This window comes from Ammospiza caudacuta, chromosome 11 (genome assembly GCF_027887145.1).
Source record: "Ammospiza caudacuta isolate bAmmCau1 chromosome 11, bAmmCau1.pri, whole genome shotgun sequence".
In the NCBI taxonomy this organism is placed as follows: Eukaryota; Metazoa; Chordata; class Aves; order Passeriformes; family Passerellidae; genus Ammospiza; species Ammospiza caudacuta.
This window is the reverse complement of record NC_080603.1, coordinates 6887021-6914751: the sequence shown is the minus strand read 5'-3', so window position 1 is coordinate 6914751 and position 27731 is coordinate 6887021. Positions and strand designations below refer to the sequence as shown.

Below are 27731 nucleotides of genomic sequence, written 5' to 3'. Positions count from 1 at the left end.
CATGGCACTCCTGCTAAATTCTGTGCTGCCTCAGTGACAGCAGTTTCTGCTCTGAGAGAGAGATTCACTGGCAAATTCCTTTGTAATTAACACTGCTATGGTTATCAGATTAATTACAGCTTGTAAGGAAAAATGTGTCTGCTGTATTTATAATACAAGTGCTGTGGATTTAAAAACAGCAAATATTTACCACAACAAAACCCACCCCTTGTGAAGCTCTGCCATTCCTCTCATATTTTACATTAATCAGAATCAATTACTTAGGTTCAGTTGAAAAGGTGATTGATGGAAATCTTGATATACACTTTACCTCCATATTTTTTCCACCTGCAATATTTTTTGTTTCATTCCCATTCCCCTTCCCCAGGTTTTTGATTTAGCTGAGGGATTCAACCTGTGATTTTCAACTGGTGTTTAAAAACAGGCAATGGAATCCTGTCCCTCAGCTCTGGCAAACTGGGATTATTGCCATTCCAAGGGTCTGGTTCCAAACCTCCAGAGCACAGGAACAAACTGAGCTCTGGGAATGAAACACCCCACTTGGAGACAAGTGACACACTGCTGGTCCCAGTGCTGGACAGCCCAAATCTCTCTTTGATGGTTTCCCAAGGGATTCACTCTGTTCAATTCCAACAGAAGAAAGATGCCCAAAGGACAAGGATGAAAGGAATTTCATTCACTCTCACACACACACTCACCCAGATTCACTGCTTTGACTGATTTACTCGAGGTTAATGGGGATAAAATCTCTTTTCTCCACACAGGTTACTGTGGGCTCCCAGTGCCACCTACTGACAGCTGCAGACAGTGCTCGAGCCTTGCTGCTCCAGAGCCTCTCTGCTTTTCCATTAGCTCATTTCCTCTCCATTTCCTTCTATTTATCAACTGTCCTGGAGACTGAAGGTACATCTTCTAAATATTTGCTTCTGGTCACTATTCTGTCCCTCACTTTCATCTTCCAAGGGTTTCTTTCCACTCATGAAATAGGGTGAAATTTCTTCAGATTTTCTAAACTCTTTCAATTCTGACCAGTTGTTCAGTCTGGAGAAAAGGAGGCTCAGGGGAACCTTCACTCTCTCCACAACTCCTGACAGGACATGGAGCCAGGTGAGGGTTGGGCTCTTCTCCCAGGAAACAGGGACAGGACAAGAGGAAACAGCCTCAAGGTGTGCCAGGGGAGGTTCAGGCTGGATATTGGGAAAGGTTCCTCTTGGGAAGGGTTGTCCAGCCCTGGCACAGCTGCCCAGGGCAGTGGTGGAGTCCTCTGGAGGGGTTTCACAGACCTGTGGATGTGGCCCTTGGGGACACAGCTTAGGAGTGGCTTTGGCAGCACTGGGGGAATGGTTGGACTCAAGGATCTTAGAGGGCTTTTCCAGCCTTAATGACTCTGTGATTCTAATTAGGCCAAGAGCAGCCAATTCCTCAGTCATTAGGATGGGAGAGATTATTGACACATCCCAGGTAGGCACAGAATGTCTCTTCACAAATTCATACATAACCCATCTGCACAACAAGCTTAAAATTAAAAAATTTTAATTACTCAATGATGTTTTTCATACCCTTAATAACCAATCCCTGAGTGAATAAATACAAACACCTCTGTGAGAGGCAGCACTATATTAGAAGCAGGCTCTGGGCCAGGAGGAGGGAATAGGAGCCCCAAACCCACTCCTGATTGTTGCCTCATTGCCCACAGCAGTGCTTTCAGCTTTTTGAGGCTTTTTCCTACTCTCCATCTGCTTTGGATATTGACAACACACCCAGAATGTCTTGTGGGCTGTGAAAGGCATTTGTAAACATGATGAGCCAAAGGAACCATAACCCATTATGGGACATTGCACCCCATAAGATATAAATATCAGCAGAGCAGGATGCACCCAGGAGCCCAGTGCAATGTGCAGTTAGCTGTGCTGGAGGGAGCTCAGCCACGCCACATTCCCCAGGTCACTGTGAGAAGTGTCCATACTTGCAGGCAGCAGCCAGGATCAGGCCAGAGCAGAGCCCTGTGGTGAGCAGGGTCAGGGCACACACCAGGGAACTGTGCTCCCTGTGCCCCACAGGAACCCTCAGCATCAATTCCTCACATACCTACAAAGAAAAATAAATATATAACACTCATTTGACCAGTTGTTTCTTTTTGAGAGGATGAGGAACCAGACCCTGATTTAATTAGCCCTTGGCTAAAGCTTCTTCTGGGATTCAATATCAGAACCAGGATGGGATATCTCCTTTTAATTCCCAGCCATTCCACTGCTGCACTGCAGAGCTCAGGAAATGGATCTGCTGCCACCTGTACCCCTGGATCTCTGCTCCTGCTCCAGCCACTGAGGGTATGTCTGGAATGCTGCAGGGAGAGCAGCTCCCAAGCTGAGCTCAGACCACTAAGCAGACAGATTTCTCCAAAGTCAACAAACATTTGGTTTTTTTCATTGATACAGGAAGCTGCAAAATGTTTATGGACAACAGCTACAGAGGTACCAGTGGTCTGCAGGTACCTTAAACATAGGAAGGTGTCACAGATATGTTTTATGAAAAATCCTTTCCTTAGGATTTTTTCTCCTGAGAGGCTGAGAGGCCTCAGAAATGAAATGCAAACAATGGTTATCTGCTGCTGTGGAATGCAACAGGTGCATCTGTGATTGGTCCATGTGGTTGTTTTTAATTAATGGCCAATCACAGTCAGCTGTCTTGGACTCTGGTCAGTCACAAGATTTTATTTTCATTCCATTCCTTTCTATTCCTTGCTGGCCTTCTGATGAAATCCTTTCTTCTATTATTTTAGTATAGTTTTAATATATCATTTTCTTTTAATATAATATATATAATAAAATAATAAATCAGCCTTCTGATACATGGAGTCAAGATTCTCATCTCTTCCCTCGTCCTGGGACCCCTGTGTGACCTGTACAGGAAGGTACATGTGTTACAACAACAACAGATTATTTTTTTATATAAATCAGTCTAATTTCTGAATCTCTACACTGCTGTGGTACTTTTGGACATCAAAGGCAGTTGTTGGCCACACTAAAGATTCAACTTTCCTTGGTTTTGAACACAGTAAGAAACTTCACCTTTTCCTAAACGTTTACCCAACCAGGTAACAACCAAGCAAACAGAAGTGGCCTTTTTTTAGGATGCTACTCCTTAAATCTTTGCAGTTTTACCATTACTTTAGCTAGATTATCATCTTCCCCTCTGAAGCACCAGCATTATAAAGACTTTTCTTAATTTGACCAGTGCCAATTACATCCTAGGATTCCAAACTAGTAAGGGGAAATAAAAGGTCAGGAGAGCACAATCCCTGTAAACACAGGAGAAGGGCAGAATGACCCCCACTAAAAGCTAGTCAGAAAGGAAAAAAGGATTAAAAATTAATCCAGAAAGGTATGAATCACAGCAAAAAGGCAACAGTTGTTAAAAATAACCAGAGGGAGAACTCACAGGTCTGTGTTTTGTGGTGTGCCACTGACAGGAACTGTTGGTGTCAGATGAGCAGGGAGTGTCCACTTCAGCAGGTTCCCAGCACTCTGCAGACAGCTGACCTAGGGAAAGCATTCCTGCATCACCAGGAGCCAGGCAGGATAAGCAATCAGCCTGCAAGCTTTTTCCAAATAAGGGATTTTTCCCCTACAACAGCTCAACAGAATCTATTCTGTGGGAGCCAAGTGGTGAAACTTCTCTGCATGGTCAAAGTGACACTGGGCAGTCTTTGCTGTGGACTTTACAACTCTTCCCTTCCTGATACAGCAGGAACCCAAGAAAGAATCTCACCTGTGTGGTATCTTGGCCCTTCTGCCCTTAACAGGGCAAAGAATTCCTGGTCAGCCTGCAGATCCCTCAACTTCAGCCATGTAGTTAGAATTTCCCCCAAAGTAAGTAAGGCCATTTCTCTTCTTGGCCTCCTGTCAGCACACAAAACATCTCTTTCCAAAACTTTAAATCCTTCCCCATTAATCATTAATAATAACAGTTTTCCTGCTCATAACTAGTAAATGTGCCAGGAATATTTAACACCCTTTTTTAAGTGACCAGGTAGTCTTGCCTGCCCCTGTGCTTATCCCAGAAAATCATTGCTCAAATAATGAAAAAGTAAAGAAAAAGGAGTTGAAAATCATGAGTGTGCCTGACTTGGCAGGAATGATTTTGTGAAGGGACACAAAATTTGTAACAAAAATATAGGATTTCATTGTTCACATAACTTGAAATATTAACTGTAATTATTATAAATGCATTGATTGTAATTATTATAAATGTATAATTAAAATGTAATTATTGATATTAATTGGATATCAGGCTCTTGTTTCACCAGAGTTTGAGACTCCAACCATTCCAAGCTTCGGGCACAGTTTCCTACATTCCCCCTTCATATAAAGGGAATTCAGCAATAGTGTCAGAAGCCATATAATACATTATAAATGTATTATTGAAATGTAATTATTGATATTAATTGGATGTCAGGTTCTTGTTTCACCAGAGTTTGAGACTCCAACCATTCCAAGCTTTGGGCACAGTTTCCTGCATTCCCCCTTCATATAAAGGGAATGCAGCAATAGTGTCAGAAGCCATTTGAACACTTTGATTACTATAAATAGGTGACAGTGGCTACTGAACATACCCTGCACATCTCTAGCTGCCAAGGGAAAAGTGGTCAGAGCAGGGGCCCTTTGGCAAACCAGGACCATGACAAACACATGTCGTGACAAGATCCCAGACACAGCCAGATTTGGGACTGCCCAGGAGCACCAGTGAGGATCTCACCATGGCAGCAGCAGAGCAGCACCTGTGGGCTCTGCAGAGCCACCAAGGCCTGGTGTGTTCCCTGGGCAGTGGTAGCAAGATGACAAGATCCCAGACACAGCCAGCTTTGGGACTGCACCAATGGGGATCTCACCATGGTAGCAGCAGAGCAGCACCTGAGGGCTCTGCAGAGGCACCGAGGCCCGGTGTGTGCCCCGGGCTGGGCGGTGGTAGCAAGATGACAAGATCCCAGACACAGCCAGCTTTGGGATGCCCAGGAGCACCAGTGAGGATCTCACCATGGCAGCAGCAGAGCAGCACCTGAGGGCTCTGCAGAGGCATCGAGGCCCGGTGTGTGCCCCGGGCTGGGCGGTGGTAGCGGGCGTGCACGGGCACGGTGCCGCGGAAGCAGCGGGAGCAGCGCGACTCCGGCTCCAGGAACAGCAGCAGCACAGCAGCCTGAGCCAGGTACTCAGGAGCCTCCACATCAATGGCAGCAGGGAACAGCACTGCCTGCAAGCAGGGAGAGACACAGCACTGGTTGGGATGGAAATCAGGAATTGTTTCCCCTCCTCGTTCCGACACTGAGAGTGATTTTGTGGTCAGGGTGATCAGGTTGGGAATTCCTGAATTCCCAGCCTTAAGCTGTTCCAAAATACCTTTCCAAGACTGTGTGGGAAAAGTTCACAGTGTCACTGTGCCTACAGCCAGACCTGTGAGGTGTCAGCTCAATCATGGTGCCCACAGCCTTTGCACCCATGTTTTAGGCCAATTAAGCACCTAAGCAGATAAAAGCCACAACCTTTGCACATCTCTAAAGTGAGGCAAAGACTGGGCAGCAGCACAGAAAGCTGGGTTGAAAATGAAGCTGCTCAGTCCAACCACACAGCATGTGATTTAGAGCTCACCAGCACCTCTCTGGGAGTTTCTGTGGTGGTGGTCACAGGGGTCCCAGGATGAGGGAAGAGATGAGGATTAAGGCTGAAGGCTGATTAATTATTTTATGATATATATTACATTAAAAGAAAATGATATATTAAAACTATACTAAAAGAATAGAAGAAAGGATTTCATCAGAAGGCTAACAAAGAAAGAAAAGGAATGATAAAATCTTGTGACTCTCAGAGAGTCTGAGACAGCTGGACTTTGATTTGCCATTAATTAAAAACAACCACATGAGACCAATCACAGATGCACCTGTTACATTCCACAGCAGCAGATAATCAATGTTTTTCTTTTCTTCTGAGGCTTCTCAGGAGAAAAATCCTGGCAAAGGGATTTTTCAAAAGATATCATGGCTACAGGTTTCCCTTCCACCTTCTGAACCCCAGTCCCTTTTAGCACAGCTGCTCGCCTGGGGCTAAGAGAGGAGCAGCAGCTCCCTGGTACATCCCCTGTGTGTGACAATATCAGCAGCACCAGGGGATGCCAAGCAAGCTGAGCTACAAGGAGACACCAGGAAGATTAATTTGTTTGGCACCTCCTTCCAGGAATAATCACCTTGTTCCAATGAGCCAGGCAATGAGCAGACATTCCAAATCCCTGAGTCCTTCCCTGGCTCACTGGCACATCTGCTGGGGCCATTACCTTGGTCAGGTTGTGCTGCTGCAGCGTTGCCAGCTCGTAGGGATCCACGTAGAGTCCTGGTGGCAGATGCACCTGAGCTGCCACTGCACATCCTCCTGCATCCTCCCCCAGCTCCACCTTCACCAGCAGGTCCCTTCAAACAGCAACAGGAGCAAAACATTTACACCCACACTTCAAAAGTGGGACACAAGATCCCCGTGAGACATTTCTCAGATGAGATGAGCTCTCACACCGAGCGCAGCCCATTCTGATCACACTTCCCTGTCCAGCCTTCTTAACCTCAACCCCACATCCACGGCCAAAATGAAGTTTCACTTCTTTGTTAATGACTCAAAACCACCAATGGCCTCCACAAAGGTTTTACAAAGGGGCCTCCTATTTTCCCTCCACTACAGCTGGTTAATCCCTTGGTGCTGTTAATACATTCCCAGGGATCATGGCCCAGGGAGTTGATACAATTCCACATGAAAAGACGTTTCTTCCAACAGAAGATCCTGGTGCTGGAGGGCAGGGAGAGGACTCACCTGTGAAACCCCTCCTTCAGCAGCTCCTGTGTGACACTGGTGACCCGACAGGCTGCCTGCACATCTAAGGTGACACAGAGCCAACAGTGTAACAGCACAGCTACCACAGGAGCTGGAAAAGTTTTATAACCCACGAACGCCTCATCTGCAAACCTCTCCCAGAAGAAGGGAAGCAGTACTTGACTGTGACCAAAGAGCAGAAGAGCTTTCTTGGTTCACTGGCCAAGCCATAGTTGCAGGATGGTTTGGGTTAGAAGAAACCTTCAAGCCCATCTTGAAGGTGGGTTCTAACCCTCAGCTTTGGGCAGGGATGCATTCCCAAGACCAGGGTGCTCCAGGTCTGTCCTTCAACACTTCCAGCCACAGCTGCTCTGGGCAAGCTGTGCCAGAACCTCGCCACCCTCACAGGGAAGAATTCCGTCCCAAAATCCCATCTAACCCTGCCCTCTGGCAGTGGGAGCCATTCCCTGTGTCCTGTCCCTCCATCCCCTGTTCCCAGTCCCTCTCCAGCTCTCCTGGAGCCCCTTTAGGCACTGACAGAGACTCTGAGCTCTCCCTGGAGCCTTCCCTTCCCCAGGCGGAACACCCCCACCTCTCCCAGTCTGGCTCCCTAACCCTGCCCGCCCCGCGCTCCTTTCCCGGCGCGGTTCCCCGCGGGCACTCACGGAGGGCGCAGAGCAACGCGCCCAGCCCGGCCCCGACCCGCACCGGCCCGCGCCGCCCGCCCGCCATGGCGGCCCGCTCCTCACGGCCCGCGCGGGCTGCCCCTCGCGCCGCCTGACCGCGCGGGGCCCGCCCACGCCTTGCTGCGCGACGCCGTGTTCCGCAGGCGTTGCTGTGGGCAGCCCGAACGGGGCCTTGGGCAGACGGGGCCTTTGCCGCTGGGGCTCGGCGGCGGCGGCGGAGTCATGGCAACCGCCCGGAGCGGCTGGACCGCCCCGGGGGAGGAGCGGGAGCGGGAGGAGATGGAGATGGAGCCGGAGGAAGAGGAGGAGGAAGGAGAAGAGGAAGAAATGTGTTTCTACGCCCCCCGAGGTGAGGGGACAGGGCGAGAATGTAAGGGAGACTGGGAGTGCCTGGAGCGGGGCCAGCGGAGGGAGAGCCTGGAGCATCTCTATGCCCAGGCAAGGCTGAGAGAGCCGGGGCTGCAGAAGCTGTGGAGGAAGGACCTGGAGCGTGTGGGTGCCCAGGCAAGGCTGAGGGAGCCGGGGCTGCCCAGCCTGGAGAGGAGCCCCAGCTGAGAGGGGCCCTCAGCCCTGGCTGGCCCTGGCTGCAGGGAGGGGCAGAGCAGGGCCGGGCTCTGCTCCAGGCCCAGCAATGGCACCGGAGCCACGGGCAGGGACTGAGCCCAGGCAGCTCCACCTGCACATGAGCAAGAACTTTCCTGGGCAGTCACCGAGCCCTGAACAGAGCCCAGAGAGGGTGCGGAGTCTCCTCACTGGGGATATCCCAGAGCTGTCTGGGCACAGTGTGTGCCATGGGTAGGTGGCACCAGATGGACTCCGTGGTCCCTCCTGCCTCTCCAGGATGGGCCCGGCTGGGAGGGACCAGCCCGGCCCTGCCCCGCTGCCCCTCGAGCTCGGAGCTCGGGGCTCGGCCGCTCGTGCGGCTCAACTGCGGCTCTGAACGGCCCCGGGCACTGGCACACACCCCGAAGCCACCGGTGACACCGGCAGGGAAGGGCCCAGCCCGGTTACCGGGAGAGCCAAACGCTCTTTGCCGCAGACCCGAAGAGCTGCTCCCGTTTGTGCTTCTCATCTTCGTGCAATCCCGGAACGGTTTGGGCTGGAGGGATCTTAAAGCTCCTCTCGTTCCATCCTCTGCCATGGGCAGGGACACCTTCCACTGCTCCACGTTCCTCCAAATCCCCACCAGCCTGGCACTGGAAATTTTCCATTTTTAAGGACATTACTGCATGTTCAAACTCTTTCCTGTGTGATTTTTTGCAAAGGAAGAAGTGTTTCCAATTCTGCCTCAAAGCAGCTTTTCAACATTAATGCGATTTTTCTTAATGTGGAGAAATACATTGATTTTTGGGGGGTAAAATATGTTACTTTGCCTTACTGCAGCCTGGAAATCGCCTTCATGTTTGACATATTTTCACTCATTTAAAACAAATTTTTTCATAGGTTTTAAACCAATAAAAATATTAAACCAATACAAACATTTAAACCAATAAAAACATTGGGTTTTAACCAATTTATTTTATTCAAAATAAAAGTAACACCTGCGCTCAGTGCTGTTCACTGAGCTGGGAAACAGATCTGCAACACATTTGGATTTTTAAGTCCCCTCTAATTTAATTTCATAATTAAATTTGGATGGGGTTTAAGCCCATTCTGACCCAAGCCACTCTGGGGTTCTGTGATTTTGCTGAACTCCTGACAAAAAGAGCAGCACTGAGTGTCACTGCCATATTTTCTAGAAAAATCCCTTTGCCCAGGGTTTCTCTCCTGGGAAGCTGAGAAGCCCCCAGAGAAAAAGGAAAACAATATTATCTCCTTTGCTTCTCCTGTATTTGCTGCTTTGGAATGTGGTTGGAGATTGTTCATCCAACAATTGTTTTTACTTAATATCCAGTCACAGTCAGGCTGTGTCGGGACTCTGGAATCAGTCACAGGTTTTTCATTAGTATCTTGTTCTCTAAGTATCCTTTCTCTATTCTTTAGCATAGTTTTAGTATAGTATTCTTTAATATAATATAATACCATAAAATAATAAATTAGCCTTCTAAGAACATGGAGTCAGATTCAGCATGTCATTCCTGCCACGGGGGACCCCAGAAAATACCACGACTGAGAGACTCTGCCCCCTGTTTTCCTTTTTCCCTGTTTCCCAGGGAGAGCTGCTGGGGACTTTGATGGAGCCAGGATGACTTTCACTGCTCAGAAATGTGGGATCTGCTTCCAGCCCCCCTCCATCATCCTCATCTACAGAGACAATGTCCAGGAGAAGACTCGCCAGCGCATCATGCCCATCAGGAATTTCTCCAGGTTCTCAGGTGAGGGAAATTCCTTCTTGAATGCAGGAATGAATTCACTCTTTTCCTCCAGAGGAGCCCATTGGTAGCAGCACACTGAGTGCCCTCCCAGCAGCCTGCAGGGAGGGGCTGTGCTGGGGTTGTTGTAAATCAAAGGTGACTCTGATGTTGGTGAGGGAGAGAGAATGATGCATCTGACTCTATCATCAGAAGGCTAATTAATGACTTCATTATATTATACTATGTACCTTGTATCTACACTGAATCTGCCATGCACTCACTCACTGCTTGCACTGCACAGAGCTGCACTCATCTCTGATTCTCTCATGACTGTCCCATGACAGTCTGGACACACACTCTTGGTCCTGAGAGGCCAAGGGAACAAAGCATCTTCACTTTGAGTAAACAATTTCCATATTGCATTCTACTCTGGCACAACACAGGCACAGCAAGTGATAAGAATTGTGTTAAGTTCAGAGAATGTGAATCTCAGAAATCTTTGAGAGGAATTGTGCCTTGCTTTTCTCTGTGAAGAGAAATATGGCAACGGGGGTAATGTTGCCTCTCTGAGGAGCCCACATCTCAATGGCTCTCTGAGCCTGCAGGGTTTGGAGACACCCTGGGGAGGGTTTGGGAGGAGGTGTGTCAGTGGGAAGAGGTTTGTTGGAGCTGCAGGTGGCTGTGTTGGCTCTCCCCAGACTGCGTCAGCGCTGCTGAGCAGCTGAAGAACAACCCCCGGCACAAGCCCTACCTGGAAGGGGTCTCACTGCACCAGCTGGAGAAGCTGCACAGGCTGCTGAGAGATCATCTGGAAGGACAGAGCCTGTCTGACAGCTTGGGAAGGTATCACCATGAATACACCATTGACCCAGAGGAGGACATGAACAAACTGGATGACAAGGAACTGGCCCAAAGGAAGAGCATCATGGACGAGCTCTTCGAAAAGAACAGGAAGAGGAGGGATGACCCTGACTTTGTTTACAACGTTGAGGTGGATTTCCCACAGCATGAGCACCTGGAGTCCTGTGCTTGGGACACGGAGTCAGATGAAGAAATGTGATTCCAGACAAAGATAGGCAGTTCAGAGACAAATCTCAGTGTCCCAGCAGAGAGAACAATGTCACCATACACTGGCTCAGGAGAACCCAAGGTGCCACAGCAGTCCCAGGCTTGAGTCAGCTTTTTTTAAGGAGCCAGACTTGATTAAATGGAAACTGCATAGCTGAAATTGTTGGCTGGTTTTAGTCTTTTTCTACATAAAAGAATTTTAAATTATTTAATCTTTCAATTTCTTACATTTCAGTCAGCTTTGGCTGAAAATGAGGTGTTAAATATTCATGTCCTGAGGACACTGTTAAAGCTGTACTGTACAAATAGGGTGATTATTATTGCCTGCTGGGAGGTTAAATATGTATCAGTCATTCTGGATAAATCAACTCTGCATTGAGAATATTACTCTCACCTTTCCCTAGCATGCTTAAATCTTCAGTTTTAGCTTACACAAAAATAAGTCCTTACATGTAAGAGAATGAATATCTTGAAAATGAATTAGTCTTGAAAGTACTTTTAAAAAGACAGTGATTTCAGACTGCTGAAATGGGATGATTGAATCCTTACACTCCTGGGTGATGCTTCCTCATTAGTGCTTAGTTCTGGGAGAAATTGCTTAAAATATCAGAAAAACCAGAGTGGTAGAAGGTCAGAGGCTGGGGGTGGTTCTGGAGTAAGACAAACTCGTCCCACTGAAGGTTTTAATCCAGCTGTCTGCCTTGGCTGGGCCCTACTAGATCAGTCTTGCTCTCATGTAATAACTGGAGGACTAAGATTAGGATTCTTTGGGAAATTTTACAACTCCAAAAGCTTCCTGGGTTTTGGCTTTCTGAACCCAGGCAGCTGGGAGGGCTGAGGGTGAGAAGGGCCTTCATCCCAAACTGAGGGTCCCCAACAAACTGCTGCCTGACATAACTAAGAGGAGTGGCTGGAGGAACAGCTGGAAGAGCTCTCCTCCTACACCCCAAAATGAGTTGCTGTTGTGAAAAACATGGAGCAAGTGTCAGTTAAACCACAGTGCTTTACTAGAGAGGACAAGGGAGCTCACACTTGGCCAAGGGGGTCTTCAGTCAGGAGAGAAATGAAAGATGAGCCCTCACTTGCCAAAATTAAAAAAAAAATGTAAAGGCTGACTCAGCTCTCCCAGGACAGGAAAGGGCGTGCAGGGTTCTGGCACAGGCCTTGCCTCAACAATTGCAACATAACAACACACAAAGATCTCCCACTTGGGAGGGAGAGGGCCCCTGGGAACCTCTCCTCCACTTCCAGCCTGCCCCCAGCTTCATCCTGACCAGGACATGGCCTGTGCCCAGCCCCAGTGAGGGCTACATGAGGCCAAAGGAGTGCCTGGATTGTGAGGTTCCTGCTCCCCATCCCTCCAGCCCACCCCAGACCTTCAACAGGGAGCCAGACTGCTCTTCCCAGTTTGGGAACATGACAGGAAGGCACTTCCCAACCAGCTTTAGATCATGCATAAAGACATAAAATGGGACAGATCCCATAACAGTCCCCTCAGCAGCCTCCTGGTAGAGCAAATCCCATAGCCACAGCCCTCTGCACTTCACTCCCCGTGATCCTGACCTGCCTGGCTGCCCACCCATCCAGACCCTGACATCTCCACTTGCATGGAGAACGTTGTGGGATATTGTGTCCAAAGCCTTGCTGAGGCACATGGAATCCACCACTCTCCCCTTGCCTACAGACCCATCCATTTCATCCTGAGAGGAAAGGTTGGGTCATCCTGAGAGCAGGTTGGGCAGGCATCACTTAGCCTCAGCAGTCCATCCTGACTTCTTCCAGCCACCCTCTTTTTGCAGAGCTATGCTCCAATGTTGCCTTCTATTCCAAGGCAGGCGACCTGGTTCTGAGGTACAGCTCGACAGCCCTCTCTCTCTAGGGCCGTTCGGGCCAATGACACACGCAGACACCAATGTGGTGGACGGTCAAATGGCGTTTATTACTTCTTCTTCTGGGATCTTATAGTCTTGGGGGTCTCTACGTCAAAAAGGGGTTTGTCTTTCTTACCTATGGTTAGTAGGGAATGGAAAAGTACTGGGTAAGGAGTGGAAAGTTACTGGATTCAGTGGGGCAACATTCCTACTGTTAGTGGGGCTACATTCCTATGTTAATTTCTTATCTGTGAGTAACTGAGGGTCTTATCTATGGGGAACAGAGGGTCCTGCCTTTCCGTCACATCGCGAGATCTTCCGCAGCGCCTCTCCCTGACTACCACATCTCCCCCCCCCTTTTCACAAATGAATGAGGTAGTCATGTACATAGGTATTGAAATGAGGTATAAGGTTGTAGCTTGACAAGGGAAAGGGATTTTGGGAAACCTGAGTAAGCTTTTGCCAGACAAGTTTAGAAAGTCTTGTGACTGGCAGTGTTCCTTGGGTTGAATTCCCTGGTTGAATTCACAGCAATTGTCGTCGCCCTATGAACAGGATGTTGGTCCGTTCCAGGCGGCTCTGAACGAACGAGACTAGCTTGTTCAGCAGGCATGGTCCGAAGGTGACTGTTAGAAACAGCATCGCCAATGGACCTATCAAGGCAGAAATTAGAGTGGTTAGCCAAGGTGATTGATTGAACCAGGACTCGTACCAGCTCTGTTGGGCTTCCCTGTCTCTCTGCCTCTGAGCCAGTCTGTTCCGGAGTTCTGTCATGGAGTCTCTCACGACTCCCATGTGGTCTGCATAGAAACAGCACTCCTCTCTCAAGGCGGCACACAGGCCCCCTTGCTGCATGAACAGGAGGTCCAGACCTCGCCTGTTCTGCAAGACCACTTCTGAGAGTGAGGAGACCGACTTCTCTAGATAGGAGATGGATTTCTCGATCCTCTGCAGGTCCTCGTCAATCGTTGCCTGCAGCTGTGACAGTCCTTGGTGCTGTGTCGCTAGGGCTGAGACTCCTGTGGCCGTTCCGGGTGCTCCCAGGCCGAGCAGCATTGTGATAGTTATACCTGTCATTATTTCTCTTTTGTGGATCCGGCTGGGTCCCTCAAGAAGATGGTACATTTCTTCGTCTGAGTGGTACAAAACCCTAGGAACAATCAGAACTTGGACACAGAAGTCGATAGAGTCATTGAATTTGGGAAGAAACACACAAGGGCTCACTCCGGATCGCTGGCAAACCCACATCCCCGATGCGGATGGGATTGCCCACTTATTGTTTTTCCTGTTCGGCCTGCCAATTTTGGTGCAGATGTTACCTCCCCGCTTAGCTGGGGTTGAATTGCCAAAGCATCTGCCTCGGCCTGTGACTTGACTCAGGGTGATTCCTTTGCGAGGGGTGTCCCATCTGCACTGGTGAGGGGCGTCGGCTGAGGAATAACTGAAGGGAGTGTCTAAAGCGACTCCTTCGTAAAAGGGGGGTTTGACATCGTAACAAAGCCAGCAGGATTCGGTTAGGTTAGGGTTGGATTCGTTCAGGGATACAAAGGTAGCTTCTAACATACGAAGGATTGGGTCTGAGTCTGACTCGGTTAAGCGGCTCATCTGGAAGGTTTCCGCTTGACCGGTCGGGACATTGCTGACCCCTGTGGGTAAGGTTTTGGGGTAGGTTGTGTTTCTCCCTTTCGGCACACTTTTAATCACTTTGTTGGGTCCGACTGCTCGGGGTGCTGACGGCTGGAGCCTGATAATTTGCACGTTCACCCTCTCTTTTGACCCTTGAAGGACCACTGTCCACGTTCTGCCTGTGGCCCAGCTAGGGTGATCTGGCTGCAAGACCGTCATGTTGTAATCAGTGCACGCCCGAAAACTTGGGACTTTATGTTGGTTTCGATGGAAGTTTCCGTGGGAGAAGAATGGTATTTTGCAGCCAATGGGTGCCCAGGTGAATTGTAAAAATTTGTCTGGCTCTTGTGGGTCCCACCCAGGCCCCGACGGTCTGGCATCTGTAACTATGGTTTCGCAACCCCAGTGCCCACAATATCCCCACCCTGGGTAATTGCAGTAGCTTTTCCCAGGGTTTGAAGCTGGGCACCAGTAGGATAGGTACGAGTGTGTGACGTGTGTGGAATAGGGGTTTACCCTTGGCTGTCCTGGAAACCGGTCAGTGATGCGGAGCATCTGCTGATAGGTGCCTTGGTTGGGGGCAGTTTACTGCCAAGTGGCCTGCCTGGCCACACTTAAGGCACGCCATCACACTGGTTATTGCGGTTTGAACTGCTGCTTGAATGGGAACTAGATGTTCCTCCTTTGCAACGTGTCTGATCATGGCAGCTATACTGGACCCCAGCGGTAGCGACCTTAAAATGTCTTTGGTGGCTGAGTTACATTGCTGGCGTAGGCACTCTGCCATCACGGGACCCTTCGCCTCTGGGGGTAATGCAGAGGAATCTAATGCAGCCTGAAGTTTGTCCACAAACTGAGTGAAGCTCTCACTCTCACCCTGTTTTATGAGAGACCACGGGGATGGTTTAGCTACCACTTTAGAAGCATCACGGATAGCTTCTCGGGCAGCACGGGTTGTTGTCATGACCTCATGGGCCCGCAAGCCCTCAGCCTGTTGTTGGGGGGTGATCATAGTGGGGTCTGTGCCCATTAGCCTCTGTATACTGGAGCCGTGCAGTGGGTGGTCTGCCCCTGTTACCAAGGCTAGCTGTTTGAGGCAATTATCCTCCCATTCTTGTTTAAAAACGATCATCCCCGCACCATCAAATATCATTCTACACGTCTGCTTAATATCAAAGGGAAGCATATCGTCCCCACCGAAAAGGCCGTCAATAAGTGTGCTAACCATGGCAGAATTAATTCCCTTATCCGCGATCGCTTTAATAATTGCCTGCACATCTTTCGGATTGACCGGTGAATAAATCCTTTGGTTTCCGCCTGCACCCCCCACACGAACCGGGAACACCAGAGTGGCGGACGGAGCCCATTCCGCGCAAGCCATTTTTATTTTCCGCCAGTTTGTAAGCGGGGTTCGGTTTTTCTCTGGTAACTCCTTCACCCATGCAGGAGCGCTGTGGCTAGTAACCTTACACGCCACTGCTCTCTCTCCGTTAAAGCTAGAATCTGAGCCGGAGTCCTCCGACCCTGTCTCGGGCTCCGAGCTCGAATCCGAGTCCGAGCCGGAAGTCGAGTAAAGAAACGCTTCCGGGCTGCTCTGCCTTTTCCTCGGGCTCCGACCCCGCCCCTTCTTACGGGGGTCGGGCCGTTCCCTCCCCCTGGGGTCCCCCCGCCTCCTGCTGGGGGAGGTCCTTGCCCTACAAGGACTTAATTTGAATAAAGCGCTCTGATTGGTCTTACGCGCCTCCGCGGGGGCCGCCCCGTCTCCCCGCTCGCCCGCGCATGCGTTGTTCCGTGGGCTGACTGCATTTCCGCCCCCCTTCTCCTCCTTTCCGCCCTGACCATGCGGTCCGGCGCCATTTTCAAACGCATATGGTGGGGGAGCTTTTTTATCGGTCTCTATGGGGTCCGACATTCTGGCCGCGTTCCGCGCCTCCTCCGCAAGCCCCTGCCAGAACGCCCGCGTGTGCTCCCCCCCCTCCGATGGTGAGTCCGCTCTCTGAGGGGGATCTGGCGTTCGCGCCTCCGCGTGCCTGTCCGGATCAGGCACCTCCGCGGTTTGTGTCGCCGCGCCCACCCCCAACTGCGGCACGGCTAATAAACAAGTTCGAGCGGCTTTCCAGGTCTCTTGCTCTTGTCGAGCTTTTTGCAGAGCCTGAACAACTCTGCCCCACGATTTTAAGGCTTTCCCTGAGCCCAAGGACATAGTGTCCTGCGCCAGGGCTTTTGTACAACTATCCCACACGTCCGAATGTAGGACGTCCACGGGGCTTTCAATAGCCCCAAGCTTAATCAATCTCGACAATGCGAGAGTTAAATCCCTAAGTTTACATTCTATACCCCATTGCGCATGCATCTCTGTTACGACCTTCGCTATGGCTTCCATCGTCCAAGCTGGTCCGGGAGCGTCCTCCCCGCTGCGGTCAGACCTGCTGCCGCAGCCGCCGTCCTCGTTCCAGGAGTGTCCCCGTTCGCCGGGCGCAAGCCGCTGTCCCGGGTTCCGGCACCAGAATGTTGCCTTCTATTCCAAGGCAGGCGACCTGGTTCTGAGGTACAGCTCGACAGCCCTCTCTCTCTAGGGCCGTTCGGGCCAATGACACACGCAGACACCAATGTGGTGGACGGTCAAATGGCGTTTATTACTTCTTCTTCTGGGATCTTATAGTCTTGGGGGTCTCTACGTCAAAAAGGGGTTTGTCTTTCTTACCTATGGTTAGTAGGGAATGGAAAAGTACTGGGTAAGGAGTGGAAAGTTACTGGATTCAGTGGGGCAACATTCCTACTGTTAGTGGGGCTACATTCCTATGTTAATTTCTTATCTGTGAGTAACTGAGGGTCTTATCTATGGGGAACAGAGGGTCCTGCCTTTCCGTCACATCGCGAGATCTTCCGCAGCGCCTCTCCCTGACTACCACACTCCAAACAAAGAACATTCATTCCATGGCTTCCCCAACATGAGGGTGACTGCCCTGTTGCTCTCTGGGATGGCCTTTTGGCCATTACTGAAGCTGGGTGTGACCCCTGGGTTCTCCAGTCACCAAGGACCTTCCCTGATCACCATGGCCTTGCAAGGATGCTGAGAGCAGCTTTGTAAGGACACCTCAGAAAGTGGAATCTCCTCTTGCTGCCCCAACATCCCATTCACATCACAGCTCCAGGTGAGCCACAGCTTTCCAGGCACCATAAGGGAATGCTGAATGTCCCCATCAGCTCCATACAATTAAGAATATCTCCTTTTAATCCATACCCTGGGCAGTGCCAGGTGCCTGGGTTCCTGCTACATCTGCACCCTGCTCCCCATGCTGGATGGAGCAGCAGCATTGGCTGTGGAGCTGGGGAAGGACACACACCCCTCTCCAGCTGTGGAGATGGGGAAGGACACACACCCCTCTCCAGCTGTGGAGGTGAGGAAGGACACACACCCCTCTCCAGCTGTGGAGGTGAGGAAGGACACACACCCCTCTCCAGCTGTGGAGATGGGGAAGGACACACACCCCTCTCCAGCTGTGGAGGTGAGGAAGGACACACACCCCTCTCCAGCTGTGGAGATGGGGAAGGACACACACCCCTCTCCAGCTGTGGAGGTGAGGAAGGACACACACCCCTCTCCAGCTGTGGAGATGGGGAAGGACACACACCCCTCTCCAGCTGTGGAGATGGGGAAGGACACACATCCCTCTCCAGCTGTGGAGCTGGGGAAGGACACACACCCCTCTCCAGCTGTGGAGGTGAGGAAGGACACACATCCCTCTCCAGCTGTGGAGGTGAGGAAGGACACACACCCCTCTCCAAGCCCAGCTCCAGGAAGAGGGGATCTCTCAGGGACATCTGCTCACCCTGCCAGCAGGGAGACACCAGAATGCAGCTGGGGACAGTGCAGGGGTGTATTTATAGGTCACTGCTGTCCCCCAGGGTTCAGCTTACAAACAAAAGAAGAGTTGAAATAGGCTGAGGGATTCCCCAGTTGGGGCCTGCTTTGGTTTTGGCTATTTCAGTCTAAAATTGGGGCAGAAAGCGGTCATTTCTGAGCCAGATCTGACAGATGGGTTTCCAGAGCCTGTACTGCTCTCAGCCCCAGTGGAGATGCTGGCTGCTCTAGCAGGGTCTGACCCATCCATTTTCCAGCCTTGGAGAGCCGGCAGCCACACCAGGCTCCTCCATGAGCCCAGGCCCCGTGCCTGGGAAGGGTTTGTCCTGCTGCCAGCCTTGGGTCCCCTGCCTGCACCATCCCGAGCATCCTCCCAGCTTCAGGCCAGGCCTGGGCATCTCCCTCCATCACCTCACAGGACAACTCCACCAGGTTTGATCCCCAGCACACCCCACATCACTGACTGAGCCCACCACACCAAGGCAGGACAAGCCCCCAGAATTCCACTCCAGCACTGCTGCATACTTGCCTGTGCCCCGTTCCTATTAAACATGTTTCACTAGAAAAATCCCAACAGTGCCACAGGAATAAAGCCACTCCAGTTCTCAGAAGGGCTTTTGAGTTAGCACAAATCACCACCACTTCTGCTTTCCCCTCAGTGACCCCCAAGGAGCAGAGCAGCACTTCCCCAGGTAGTGCTGGCTGCTCTGGCAGAGGCAGAGCTGCTGTGAGCAGGGCTGGGTGGAGGAAACCCCTGGGCACTGCCCACCAGAGCAGGGCTTGCACAACAAGGAGGAAGGATTTCTCTTGTTTCCTTTGTATGTTTAATCCAGCAGTCACTGGAGAAACATAAATCCATGATAAAATATCGCTGAGGGATATAATTTACTCCCCTGCTTTTCCTCTTGTTGCAGCTTGGGCTGTTTCTAATGGAGTTTTCTAGCCCAAACTGTGACTTAGTGGAGAAACAACACCCCAAAATGTGTCTTTGAGCCCTGCTGACAGTGCCTGTCTTTATCAGCACATCCATATGGTGCATGAGTAGGGTTGCCTGCGAGTTTGGCAGTGCTGGAAAGCTGTGACTAGAGAGACCCTTCTCCACAGTGCCCAGGTGATGTTTGCTCCAGCCTGGGGCACTTTGTGGAGGCTGGTTGCAGATCTGGAAGATTTTTTGAGTTGGCTACAGGTGGGAATAAATAAAAAGAACTGCTGGAAGGTGGGGGGGAAAGCAGTGCTGGAGAAAATTGTCACAGAATCCCAGGATGGTCTGGGTTGGAAGGGACTTTAAAAACCCATCTGGTTACAACGCCTTCCTCTAGATCAGATTGTTCCAAGCCCACTCCAACTTGGCCTTGAACACTTTCACAGATGGGGCATCCACAGGTTTTTCTGGGCAACCTGTCCTTTCAGCCAAGGAATGTTTGATGTTGTGTCCACTCAGCTCTCACCAGCACCAGCTGAAGGTTTCTGCTGCAGACACGTTCCTTGAGGATTCCCAGCGCTCCATCACCAGACACAGCTCTCACCCTTTGGGTACCATCAAGGCAGGAATGGCAGCTCTCCCAGCACCTCCTGTCCTGCATCCATCAGCTTTCCATCCTGACCACCTCAGAGGGGTTATCACCTGCACTCCTGACCACCTCCTATTACTGACTCTTCCCAAGCCCTTCCTCTTCCTCAGCCATCAGTAAGGGCTGGACACCCCACACCGATTTTTCACCATTTTCAGCAGCTTCTCCTTGAGCATGAGGAAGACAACCACGAAGGCCACCAGGAGCGTCAGGCAGGTGGGCAGAGCCAGCACCAGGTAGAGCAGCTCCATGTTGGCCGTGTGCCACTGGCAGCTCTGCAGGACGGGCTGGGGCAGCGCGCCGGGGCTGAGCGCGCTGGGGCCGTGCCTGCAGGTCACCTCCTGCCCGTCGGGGACGCGCAGCCCCCGGGCCTGCTGCAGGGCGTCCCACCAGCCCAGCGTGCAGCAGTTGTAGGGGTTGTGGCTGAGGTAGAGCTCCCGCAGGCTCCTGCCCAGCGGCGCCTGCTGTGGCAGGTCCCGCGGCAGCGCTGGCAGGCAGTTGTCCCGCAGGTCCAGGCTGCGCAGCCTCAGCGCGCCCAGCCAGGCGGGGAACGCGGCCAGGCGGTTCCCAGAAAGGTCCAAGCGCACCAGGCTGCTCAGGGCAGAGAGGTCCGTGGTGGAGGAGAGGCTGGTGTTCCTCAGAGACAGCACCTGCAGCGTCAGGACAAGGTCCTGCAGCCAGGCCAGGTCCCCGGAGAGCATCTGGCGGTTGTCAGAGAGGTCCAGGTGCATCAGCGATGTCCCCTGGAAGGGGCGGCCACCCATGCCCTGCAGACCACACCCAGCCAGGGAGAGGTGGCTCAAGGTCTCCACACCCCTGATGTCCACGCAGGAGAGACTCTGGGACTCACCTGGCCGGGGACAGAGGGCAACCTGGTTGTAGCTGAGGTCCAGGGTAGTGATCTTCCTGGTGTGGGTGAAAATCCCAGGAGGAAGAGCCTGCAGCCTGTTGGTGCTGAGGTTGAAGAGCTGCAGGCTGGGCAGGATGTCCCCAGTGCCCACCTTCACCCCCAGCTCCACCAGCTGGTTCTGGCTGAGGTCCAGCTCTGTCAGCCTGGCCAAGGGGTCCTCCTCCGGCAGGTGAAATGCCTCCAGGCAGTTCTGGTTGAGCTTCAGGTGGGTGAGGGAGGGCATCTGGGCCAGGAAATCATCTGGCAGGCCCCAGACCTCATTCTGGCTCATGTCCAGGAGGCGCAAGGAGGAGAGGTTGCTGTGGCAGAGCTCGTCCCAGAGCCTGACCGTGGTGATGTTGGTGGAGTTGCCATCAATGATCAGGAACTGCATGGTGACGTTGGCCAGGGAGGTGCCGTTGGGGAGCCGCTGGTAGAAGCTCATCCTGTTGTCCTGCAGCAGCAAGGAGTGCAGCTTGCTCTGCCTGGGCAGCACAGGGAAGAACAGCAGGCGGTTGTGGGACAGGTCCAGCACCTCCAGCTCAAAGAGGTCATCAATTTCCATGCTCAGAAACCACTCAATGACATTGTTGCTGAGATTGAGCACCCTGAGCTCGGTCAGGTCAAACCCCACCAGACACGGGAGGTAGTTGTAAGCTAAGTTGAGCCTCTGCAGCCTCTGCAGCCCTTCAAAGGCATTGTCAATCTCAAAGATGTAGTTCTTCTCCAGGTTCAGCTCCAGCAGCTCTGTCAGGTTTGTGAAGGTGGATGAGTCCAATCTCATGATGATGTTCCTGGCCACAGACAGGGACTCCAAGGAAGAGAGGTTTGAGACTAAAACTGACACCATGTCCTCCCTGAGCTGGTTTCCAGCCAGATCCAGCATCCTCAAGGCTGGCAGAGCAGAAAGAGCAGTGGCTGTCAGCGAGTAGTTGGTGAAGAGCAGGTTGTCTGTCAAGGAGAGCACCTCCAGGCCCTGGCTGCTGAGGAAAGCACCGGGCTCAATGAGCTCCAGGCGGTTCCTGGTCACACTGAGATGCCAGAGGTGGGGATACAGGAGCAGGGAGGCATTGCTCAGGACCTGGATAGTGTTGTCATCAAGGAACAGCTCCTCGGTGTCGCCTCGAAGGTTTCCTGGGATGGAACTCAGCCATCTGCCAGTGCAGTCCATGATGCTCTGCACCTGAAGGAAGAGGAGGATATCTAACACCACTGTGGAAGGCAGGAGATGAAGAGGGACAAGTCTGGGGAAGGGGGTAGGAGGTGGCTCTTTGCTTATAGCCTTGGCACACCAGTCCACTCCAAGCCAGTAGCTGGGATGGAGAAGGTCTGGAGATGCTGAGCTGCCTGGGCTTTTCCCGGCAGGACCAAGCACTCAGAGGGGAGAGGGTTCACAAGAGAGGACTTACAAGCTCACAGCCCCCAGGAGATGGTGCCCAGGCTGCGTCCATCCTGCCTCCCCATCCCACTGCCAGGAGGAGAAGCAGCAGGGAGAGACCAGGGAGCGGGGCCTCCATCTCAGTGGCGGCACTCCTGTGGAGAGGGAGGCACAGGGGAGGAGGTCAGGAGCTGCAAACTGCTCACCCCAAAAGCCCCAGGTGATGCTGCCTGTGGAATAAGGGGCACAGAGCCTTGGCACTGAGCCCACCCAGCCCAGCAGAAGCCCTGGTGGGGCTCCCCCAGTTTGGGGAAGGGCAGGCATGGGGGTGGCAGTGCACAGGGGGAAGGCACTGTCACTGCTGCACAGCTGCTCGTGGAGGCCACTGAGCTGCATCCTTCCAGCAGGGCATCCCCCAACAGGGCTCCTGTGCCCCTCTTGGCACCAAACACTCCCCAGGGGACACCAGCCCACCCCCCAAGTCCCCCCAGTGCCCATCCCAGTGCTGGGGACCCTTCCAGGGAAGCAGAGGCTCTCCAGCAGGAGCTGCCCCATCACTGACCTGGTGGGAGCGGAGCTGACGGCATTTGCATCTGGGGAAAAGCTGAAACTCAGGCAAATGAGCAGTGAGGGCTCAGCCAGTGTTTGACACACGGCACTTTCACAGCTGCCACTGCATGAAGGAGAAACAGGGTTATTTTGGGCAGCCCAGGGAGCCAGAGCCTCGCAGCGCAGAGGGAGCAGGGCATGTCCTGGGCTGTCTCCTTCCTTGGGACAGCCAAAGGGTTGAACTGGTGAATTATCAAAGCAGAATCTATTACCCTAGAGAGGTAGCCCCCTTTTCCCCAGGCTGCAAGTGACACACAGCACCTTTCACCCTCTCAAGTCCTTGGGGTCCAGCAGCAGCTCATACCCAGGCACAGTGGTAGGAGAGGGACCCTGCTGTCCTGGACCTCGGTCCTTGCTGCACCCAAAGAACACAGTTTTGGCTCTCTGCAGAAACTCCCACTTTCCTTCACCCACCTCAACCTTCCTCGGCTTCTCCCAACACCAGAAGCTCCTCCATCCTGCCAGTGCTCCCTGGAGCTGGTGGGATGGCACCTGGCCAGCCAGGAGAGGAGGCAGCAGCCCCAGCAGGAAACCCTTGCCCGCAGCCCTTCACCAGAGCCCACATCCAAGAGCCCTGGGAGCTGCCGGCTGCTCCCCATGCTTCACACCAACCCCAGCACGAGCCCACGCAGCCACAGCCCTTCGAGCACGGCTGTTGGTGACACACAGGTCCCCAGACTGGCACAGGAACCCCTGTGCTGGGTGTTTCCCCCAGCACAGCTATGGGGGGCAGTTACTCACCGCGTGGGCTTTGGCACGCTCCATCCTGCAGCCCCTCAGAGGGTCCTGGGACAGGGCTGGGGGTCCGTGTGCCACCCTGGGGTCGGTGTGCCACCCTGGGGGTCGGTGTGCCACCCCTGGGGCCGTGTGCCACCCGCCCTGTGGCTGAGCACCAATTTAGGCTTTGCGGAAGGAGCGACGGAAGCTGCAGTCACATGGAGGCAGCGAGCGAGCGGGCCCTGCTGCTCTGCTCACTGAGCACAGCACTCCCTGCACGGGTCATGCACTCACTCACACCCTGCAGGGAGGAACCACGGGGCCCAGCAGGCAGCCAGGGTGTCACACAGCTCCTGGGGACAAGCCAAGCCTTGCATGGTGGCTCCTCTGTGCAGTCCAGCAGCAGAACTCACGCTCAGCACACAGAGATGGTGACCAGAGTGATTCTGCTTTGCACAGCCATGCAGGATGGAGAAATGCCACCCCTGCATGGAACCCATTCCCCTTGTGTCCCTCAAGACCCCTCTTGCCTCCAGCACCCAGCCCAGGGGTGTGACAGGAGCCAAGGGATGTGTGTCCTGTAGGAGAAGAAGGTGCTGTTGTTTCCTGTTGCATCCCAAGCCAAGGCTGGACATGTCCCAGGTGTTGAGTGTCCAGTAAATTTGGGATGCTGTCACAGACATCTTTTATGGAAAATCCTTTCCTTGGGATTTTTTCCTCCTGAGAAGCTGGGAGGCCTCAGGAACACAATGTTAACATTGATTATCTGCTGCTGTGGAATGCAACAGGTGCATCTGGGATTGGTCTCATGTGGTTGTTGCTAATTAATGGCCAATCACAGTCAGCTGGCTTGGACTCTCTGTCCCAGCCACAAGCCTTTGTTATCATTCTTTCTTTTTCTATTCCTAGCTAGCCTTCTGATGAAATCCTTTCTTCTATTCTTTTAGAATAGTTTTAATGTAATATATATCATAAAATAATAAATCAGGCTTCTGAAACATGGAGTCAGATCCTCATCTCTTCCCTCATCCTCAGACCCCTGTGAACACCATCACAGGATGCCAGTGCCTGTCCCTCACAGTGTCTAAGTGAGATTCAGGATGTTTCTATCCCCCTGCTCACAGTCTTTTGGGTGTCCTGGGGCTTCTGGGGATTTCAGCAAACCCAAATCAGAACCACCCAGATGCAGGGACCTCCTGAGTGCTAATCCCTGTGTGAAACTCAGTAGAAATGGCTTTTCAGGAAACAAAGATCCCCATTTCCAAGGCAATATGCACAGGGAGGTCCCCTTCCTCCTCAGCCCCTTCCAGCCCTGCTCTCCATCTCCCCACCCTATGTCTCCCCCTTCCCAGGCTCATCACACACCCCCAAGTCCCCAGCTAACCCAGCCTCTGAGGAGGAAAACTTTGCCCAGATCTACCCAGTTGGGAAAGGGTTCAGAACCATGGAGAAAGGATCCATCCAGCCTGCAGCAGGACCTGTCTGTGATCAGCAGGTCCATGCTCTATATGGTGTTCCATGGTTCCACGTGTTCCATGGTGCCCGTGGGATATTTGCAGAGTCAGGAGATGAGCTGCCAGACCACGTGGCCCCCAAACTCCTGAAACCAGCAAAAAATGACCAAGGAGATCATTTTCTTTGCCTTCCCCCTAAATTTCATTTCTTCTCTGGGAGGAGGCTGACCTCTCCCTTGTCACTCACAAAAAAGCCCTGTGGTTTCATTTCCTCCATTTTCAAGGAAGTTTGATGTATAAAAATCAAGAAGGAGAAGAGAGAAGCGAACAGGAGTTGGCAGAAGCTCACAGAAGGGCAAAATTCCCATAGCACTGCTGAAGGGCACACAAAAAAAGCCGATGACCACAAACTCCTCACCCCAAACCCTGCCAGGAGCCCTCACCTGGTGCTTGGAGACACTGGAGCTGGCAGAGCTGTAGCGCTTGGGCATCCTCTGCCCTCTGGTTTGGAAGGCCTTCTGATGGATTCTGATGGATTTGGGAGCCTTCTGATGGATTCTGATGGATTTGGGAGGCTCCTGATGGATTCTGATGGATTTGGGAGGCTCCTGATGGATTCCTTTCTGTGGTGCCACCCTCAAGGTGATGCCCTGGGGGTCAAACCAGCTTCCTCCTGCAGCCCAGCAGGAACTGGGTGACAAAACAACCTCCTTCACACCCTGCTTTGCCCCCAGCCCATCCCCAAGGCCAGGGCAGTGTAGCCCCCATGCCCAGCAGCTCCAGGGGCTGGCAGAGCCCCTGCAGGGCCCATCCAGGTTTTCCCCACCCTGCAGTTCCTGGAGAGCAGCCCCACTTCAGGGCTGACCCCAGGGCTCTGTGCTGCTGCTGCTCTTCACACTTTCCCCACATCCTGCAGCCGGATGGCTCTGAAAGGTCCTGAAGCTGCTGCTGGGTCCCCTCCTTTTCCTCCCCTCACACCCCCACCCACCCTCTCAGCAAGGATTTGATGTGTGAGAGGGGTGTGAGAAACGCCAAGCACTTGTTTTTAACATTTTAAAAGTAATAAAATGGTTATTAAAATAGTAATATAATTAGGGTAATAATAATTTGGACAATTGGGATTTAGGACAATACAAGACAATAAAAATAGTTACAGACAGTCTGGGCAAAATAAGCCCAAAAAAGGACCCACGTTAACAGAGGATTAACCCTTAAAAACAATGGCCTGTTGCATATTCATACACCTCATACATGATGCATAAATTCCATTCAAACCCAGGATTCTGTTTGGTCAGTGTCAGCTTCTTCCTCTGAATCCTGACAGTGTCTTCATGGCAGAGCAAAGTGGGAAGAAGTTCATTTCTTCTGATAAGAGGGCAATAAATTCCCTTTCTCTGAAAGATTGAGGTGTCCTGTGGCTGCTATCTCAGTGGTAGTACCTTGTTCCTCTCTATTAAAGAAAGTATTTTACCTAGCATAGTTTCTATTTTAACATTTTGTTATAACCTAAAATTATATTTAACACACTACATAAGAGAATTAATACAGCATCACTTTCTAACACAACACATATAACATTCATTTTAATATTTGTGAAAAGCCAATCATAAAATACACATTTTTCACAGGGGGTAATTTATTTTTTAATACCAGCAGAGGGAAGGGACAGGGATTGAGCTGCTCCTCTGATCAGCCCTTCAAGGAGCTCCAGTGCAGCTCAAAGGCTCAGGTGGGTTAAACTGAAGGAGATTGAGCTGCCTGGAGCCGTGTCCAGACGTGCAGCTGCAATTCCTGCAGCTGTAGGAGAGGACAGGGAATCCCCTTATGGTTTTGCACCCAGTAAGCTTCTTCTGTTCCTCCCTCCTCCTCCTCCAAACAATCTTTTTCCCTTAACAGCCTTCAAGTTGTCAAACAGAGCCCAAGAGCAAAGCTGTGATAGGAGGGCAGGCTCTCAGTTTCTCCTGGAATGCACCCAGCACAGGACCCTTGGGAAAGGGGAAACTGCAACAGGAAACAGCAGCCCCATCACTGAACATGTGTTTTCCTGCAGGAAATGTGATTTATTCCCAAGCGGAATCACCAAAGGGTCACTCATGGTTCACTCAGCAGCAGGACCTGTTGAATGGGGGAAAAGAGAAAAAGGAATATTTCTCCATGGGCTTCTTTGACTCCTAGTGGGATGGAGAACTGGCAAGAATTTAAAAAATGGTTCTGTCAGGGATGATGGTGCAAAGCATCCTTAATTTAATTTATTTTATTTAATCACCTGCTCAGGATAAAACAAGGGAAGCCTGAGGTCTCCTGTATCTCAGGAGCTGCCAGCAGTTGTAGTTGCCTTCAATTTAAGAGGAAACATGAACACAAGAAAGCAAACAGAATTTGCTCCATGGGCAAAAGGGAAAAGCTAAAATGGACAGCTCAATGCCTGAAGGTCAGGGACACCTTCCTACAGCCCAGGGTGCTCCAAGCCCTGTCCAGCCTGGCCTTGGACATTCCAGGGATCCAGGGGCACCCACAGCTTCTCTGGGCCAGGGCCTCACCTCCCTTGCAGCCAGGAATTTCTTGAGCATATTCCAGCTGTCAGCAATCTCCTGGCTCTTGCCAGGTTTTCTGATGGAAAGCAGGGCTCAAAGAAGACTTCTTTGAAGCCAGGATTAGTTCTGGGTTGTGGTGAGCAGAGCCCTGGGCTTGCTCAGCCTCCCTGCTGCCAACACCAGAGGAGTTGGGGCTGTGGGAGATCAGGGAGGTGAGGGAGGCAAAAATCCCCCCAGACTGACAACATGCAACAAGCCTATAGGGATCCAGGTGAGCTGCAGCAAAAACAATTGGGAAAAATTATGTCTTTGGGTTTGGAG

General features: G+C 51.8%; 3 protein-coding genes across 3 annotated transcripts; 1 reads left to right on the top strand and 2 right to left on the bottom strand.

Annotated features, from left to right (window-relative positions):
• Positions 1 to 1564: 1564 nt before the first annotated feature.
• Positions 1565 to 7581, bottom strand: PIGX (phosphatidylinositol glycan anchor biosynthesis class X). Its single transcript, XM_058812520.1, has 6 exons — positions 7514 to 7581; positions 6849 to 6912; positions 6325 to 6457; positions 5037 to 5250; positions 3442 to 3542; positions 1565 to 2088 (listed from the first exon to the last, which is right to left on the bottom strand). Exons 1-6 carry the CDS (start codon positions 7578 to 7580, stop codon positions 1945 to 1947), a joined length of 723 nt encoding a protein of 240 aa, XP_058668503.1. The 5' UTR covers position 7581; the 3' UTR covers positions 1565 to 1944.
• A 174-nt stretch (positions 7582 to 7755) lies between these two features.
• CEP19 (centrosomal protein 19) lies at positions 7756 to 11305 on the top strand. The gene is made up of 3 exons (XM_058812376.1): positions 7756 to 7883; positions 9688 to 9849; positions 10527 to 11305. Exons 1-3 carry the CDS (start codon positions 7757 to 7759, stop codon positions 10886 to 10888), a joined length of 651 nt encoding a protein of 216 aa, XP_058668359.1. The 5' UTR covers position 7756; the 3' UTR covers positions 10889 to 11305.
• A 7832-nt stretch (positions 11306 to 19137) lies between these two features.
• On the bottom strand, positions 19138 to 22241 carry NRROS (negative regulator of reactive oxygen species). Its single transcript, XM_058812545.1, has 2 exons — positions 22128 to 22241; positions 19138 to 21901 (listed from the first exon to the last, which is right to left on the bottom strand). Exons 1-2 carry the CDS (start codon positions 22233 to 22235, stop codon positions 19943 to 19945), a joined length of 2067 nt encoding a protein of 688 aa, XP_058668528.1. The 5' UTR covers positions 22236 to 22241; the 3' UTR covers positions 19138 to 19942.
• Between the last annotated feature and the right edge of the window lie 5490 nt (positions 22242 to 27731).

Excerpts from the sequence above, each read along its gene's own strand:
- PIGX (XM_058812520.1), bottom strand. The coding sequence starts at position 7,580 with ATGGCGGGCGGGCGGCGCGGGCCGGTGCGGGTCGGGGCCGGGCTGGGC. Across the intron at positions 6,458-6,848 it reads CTGAAGGAGGGGTTTCACAG|GGACCTGCTGGTGAAGGTGG; the intron begins GTGAGTCCTCTC and ends TGCTGTTTGAAG. Across the intron at positions 3,543-5,036 it reads GCTGCTCTGCTGCTGCCATG|GTCAGCTGTCTGCAGAGTGC; the intron begins GTGAGATCCTCA and ends TGCTTTCCCTAG.
- NRROS (XM_058812545.1), bottom strand. The coding sequence starts at position 22,235 with ATGGAGGCCCCGCTCCCTGGTCTCTCCCTGCTGCTTCTCCTCCTGGCA. Across the intron at positions 21,902-22,127 it reads CTCCTGGGGGCTGTGAGCTT|GTGCAGAGCATCATGGACTG; the intron begins GTAAGTCCTCTC and ends CTCTTCCTTCAG.
- CEP19 (XM_058812376.1), top strand. The coding sequence starts at position 7,757 with ATGGCAACCGCCCGGAGCGGCTGGACCGCCCCGGGGGAGGAGCGGGAG. Across the intron at positions 7,884-9,687 it reads GTGTTTCTACGCCCCCCGAG|GGAGAGCTGCTGGGGACTTT; the intron begins GTGAGGGGACAG and ends CCTGTTTCCCAG. Across the intron at positions 9,850-10,526 it reads GAATTTCTCCAGGTTCTCAG|ACTGCGTCAGCGCTGCTGAG; the intron begins GTGAGGGAAATT and ends GGCTCTCCCCAG.